The following is a 3529-nucleotide window of genomic DNA, read 5'->3' as shown; positions in this document are numbered from 1 at the left end:
TGGGGCTCGAACTCAGGCCCTTGCACTTGCGAGGCAGGCGGCAGCACCACTGAGCTATATCCCCAGCCCTGACTTTTCTTATTTTCCTCTTGTCATTGTGTGCTTTAATTCTTGGGAGTTTTAGTTTGCCTTTTTGAACGTAGGGTAAACTTTTCCATGAACCCACTCTATCCTCATGAATTAAACCTTGAGAATTTGGAAGCCACATGTGGTGGTATACAACTGTAATCCCAGCCCTCAGGAGACTGAGGCAGGAGTTTTAGTCCAGCTGGGGCAATTTAGTGAGGCTCTGTCTCAAAAATAGAAAATAAGAAAGGGCTGGGGATGTTGCTCATTGCAGAGGCACTGAGTTTGTTCCCCATTCAGACAAAACAAAACAAGCACCTTGTGAATTTGTGCATCTGTTTTTGAAAAACTTGCCAAAAATTAAGAATTTATTTGAGCAAGTGATTACTCTAATTCTTTACACCATTTAAATACTTCTAACAGCCATAAACAATGAATTAAAAAATTATATTAGAAAATGCATGTAAGTTTGAAAATGTCCATATCAAAAATAAAGATGCCATTAAGTATGCAGTGATCATGTGGTATATGTTCAAAGCTTAACTTTTCAGATGTTGGTTTTATCTTTTTTTTCTGCAGAATAATCATGGATGAGGCTGCTTTACATCTCTCTGACAAATGTAATAATGTCACTATAAATTTGAATAGAGGTGAGAGTTAAAATCTGTAGTAGATTAATACTGCTTTGTTCTTTGTGTTTGATTGTTTTAAAGCGTTTTAATTTTGGAGGATGCTAATTAAAGATCTCATTGAAGATCTTTAAAGATAAAAGGGTATAAATGATAATGTAACATGTATTTAGAATTTTTCAGGTATTGGCTCTTTAGTTTGAAGTTATAATATTTTTATAACACATTAGCTACATGCCTCAAATTATATATACTCCAAATATTTATTTAGTATAAGACAGTTTGGTTCTAACTAAAAACAAATTGTAGGGCTGGATATTTAGCTCAGTGATTGTGCTGCCCGCCTCACAAGTGCAAGGTCCCGAGTTTGATCCCCAGTGCCAAAAAAGAAAAACGAAAATAAAAACAAATTGTAAGATGAAACTGTATAGCAATTCTATCACATAAATATTTGTAATACTATCTACAGTGAATTTTAAAGAATTAATAGTTTTGTTAGGTATTGATTGGATAAGAATTTTTTGAAATCTGTACCAAACATTTTATTAATTATATTTACAATTTTTAGATTATATTCGTGTGATGGATATGGGACTTTTAGAATTAACCATAACTGCGGTGAAATCAGATTCAGATGGAGAGCAAGTAAGCTATTAAGTGGAAATTGTGCACATGCATTTTTCCTGTGACATGGCAAATGATTGTGTATTTTATTAATGTAAATTTATGCAAAAAAAGAAATTCTCATTTGTGTGGGACACATTTCCCTCCTTTCTCTGGGTCCTGTGCAGACCGAGCCCCGCTTTGAGCTGCACTGTTCCAGCGATAGCGTCCACGTCCGAACGTGTTCTGACTCTTGTGCTGCACTGATGAACCTCATTCAGTACATTGCGAGCTATGGCGACCTATACCCGCCTCACAAGGTGGCCCCGAAGCCTGGCACCCCTCAGAGGAAGTCGAAGGTACAGTCTGCAGTGATATTCCCCAGTCCCTGCCTTTAGGCATGACACGCTTATGTCACCCAGATTGCCACAACAGTCATTAGGTAGAAAAGAAACGCTGAAAAGCCAGCTGTCTCTGTCAGCTGAGTACAGGTGAATCCTGGGCCTTTTGGAAAAACATTCTATCTTTTGATATTCTTTGTGTCAGAACATTAATCTTCTCAACAAATCTAATACAGTAATTTTTTCCAGAGTTAGATTATTTTCTTTGGTTCTCAGGGCAAAAAGAAAACATATGTAAGAGGTATTGTATGCAAATTGTATATAAAAGTGCTTTAAGGAGCTAGATGTGGTCCATGTCAGCGGAGGAGGTCGTCTACAACAGACCCTGCCCTTTGTTATCTGTATGCTACCCAGCTTTTAGTACTTTCTCATGTGTGTTTTTCTTTCCCTTCATGACAACCCAGTGAGAAGAGATGTTAATGATTATTTTCTGTTTTACAGATAAATCAGGAAATCCCAGATCATTTAGGTGATTTGTCCTAAATTAGTAGAAGAAACAGCAACAGTCTCAGATCTTTTGTTTTTGAGTCCAGTGATTTTTTTTTTTTGCCCCAAGTGTTACCTTTCTGACCTTTCCTGTCAGGCTTGCGCAGTGTCCCGTTTGTGTAGCATTTGTCTTTTTTAGGTCATTTTTCTTCATGGCCTCTTCTGTGAACAGAATTGTGTCTGCTTAGTTCAGGGTTCCTCTGTTATGAAGGTCTGACTGGCATTGCGTTCTGTTTTGTTCACAGACACTGTGACAGAGCTCTGTGTGTGATTCCTTGCTTCTGCTAATGTGATTCACAATATATTTATTCTCTTTTTAAAAACATTCCCCAGTTTATTAAAAGTTACTTTAAATGATCCCTTTCAACTTTGGTCTTTCCATTTTCTAGTCAAGCATTACTTAGATTTGACGAATCTGCTGTTTACTGACCAGCGGAGGAGCAGCAGTATGGGAGTTGAGCCCTACAAGTGACCATGTAGTGGTGTCCTTTGTGTACCCCTGCTGTCCTGAGGGGTCCGGGCTTTGTCTCCAAGGGTGTATGTCCTCACAGCTATTAGATTTGAGCAGATCAAACTTAACAAGCAACCTCTCCCCAGCTATCACAGAGTTCTCAGTTTTCCTCTCCCAGGGCATCGCCCCTGTGAGATCTCAGTTCCCTGTGTATACCTTTTAGTGATAACACACATTTATTCCTGTTTGCCTGGAGTTGAGGTGACAGTGACAATACTAAAAAATGAAAACATAACAGCTGCTGGATAGAATATAGAAAAACAGTATTGTTTCTGTAAAATGTATTGTCTAGGACAAAATAAATGCAAGGAATTGCCTCTTAAAGAGTATTTTCAGCTTTATTTTTTTTGAGGCAGGGTCTCTTTGTGTGCCCAGGTTAGCCTCTACCTTATCGGGTCAAGCCATCTTCCTGCCTCAGGCTCCTGAGTAGCCAGGCTTACAGGTATATGTTACACTGCACACATCTTCCACTCCTTTTTTTTTTTGGTACTGGGGATTCAACTTGGGACCTTGCACTAGCAAGGCAGGTGGCAGAACCACTGAGCTAAATCCCTAGCCCTCCACTAATTCTAATTAAGGTTTTTGTCTATAGGTAAAGTCCAGTGGTCAGTTATCCTCATGTGGACCGGTGCTTCCTGAAGCAGATCAGCAGATTTTACGAGATCTGATGAGTGATGCTATGGAGGAAATCGATACACAGCAAGCCACTTTGTCTATAAAACCGCAGGCTAATGGTAAGGCAAGGGCTTTGTTCTGGGAGTCTTATATTAGGTTCTCATAACATTTTGAGTACAGTAACTTAAGGAAAAGATGTTTGGGTTTAGTGGATATTT

General features: G+C 38.8%; 1 protein-coding gene across 1 annotated transcript in view; it reads left to right on the top strand.

The window, feature by feature from the left end:
* The window catches only part of Atg2b (autophagy related 2B), a 93340-nt gene that overhangs the window by 62668 nt on the left and 27143 nt on the right, over positions 1 to 3529 (top strand). The window contains exons 27-30 of the mRNA XM_033766737.1: positions 646 to 716; positions 1264 to 1340; positions 1487 to 1657; positions 3289 to 3430. Of these exons, the coding sequence (XP_033622628.1) occupies positions 646 to 716; positions 1264 to 1340; positions 1487 to 1657; positions 3289 to 3430 (461 nt within the window). The remainder of the gene's footprint in view (positions 1 to 645; positions 717 to 1263; positions 1341 to 1486; positions 1658 to 3288; positions 3431 to 3529) is intronic.

Source organism: Fukomys damarensis, unplaced genomic scaffold (genome assembly GCF_012274545.1).
Source record: "Fukomys damarensis isolate Sample0158 unplaced genomic scaffold, DMR_v1.0_HiC HiC_scaffold_21, whole genome shotgun sequence".
NCBI lineage: Eukaryota > Metazoa > Chordata > Mammalia > Rodentia > Bathyergidae > Fukomys > Fukomys damarensis.
The sequence above is the reverse complement of the archived record's forward strand: the minus strand, read 5'-3'. Positions and strand labels throughout refer to the sequence as shown.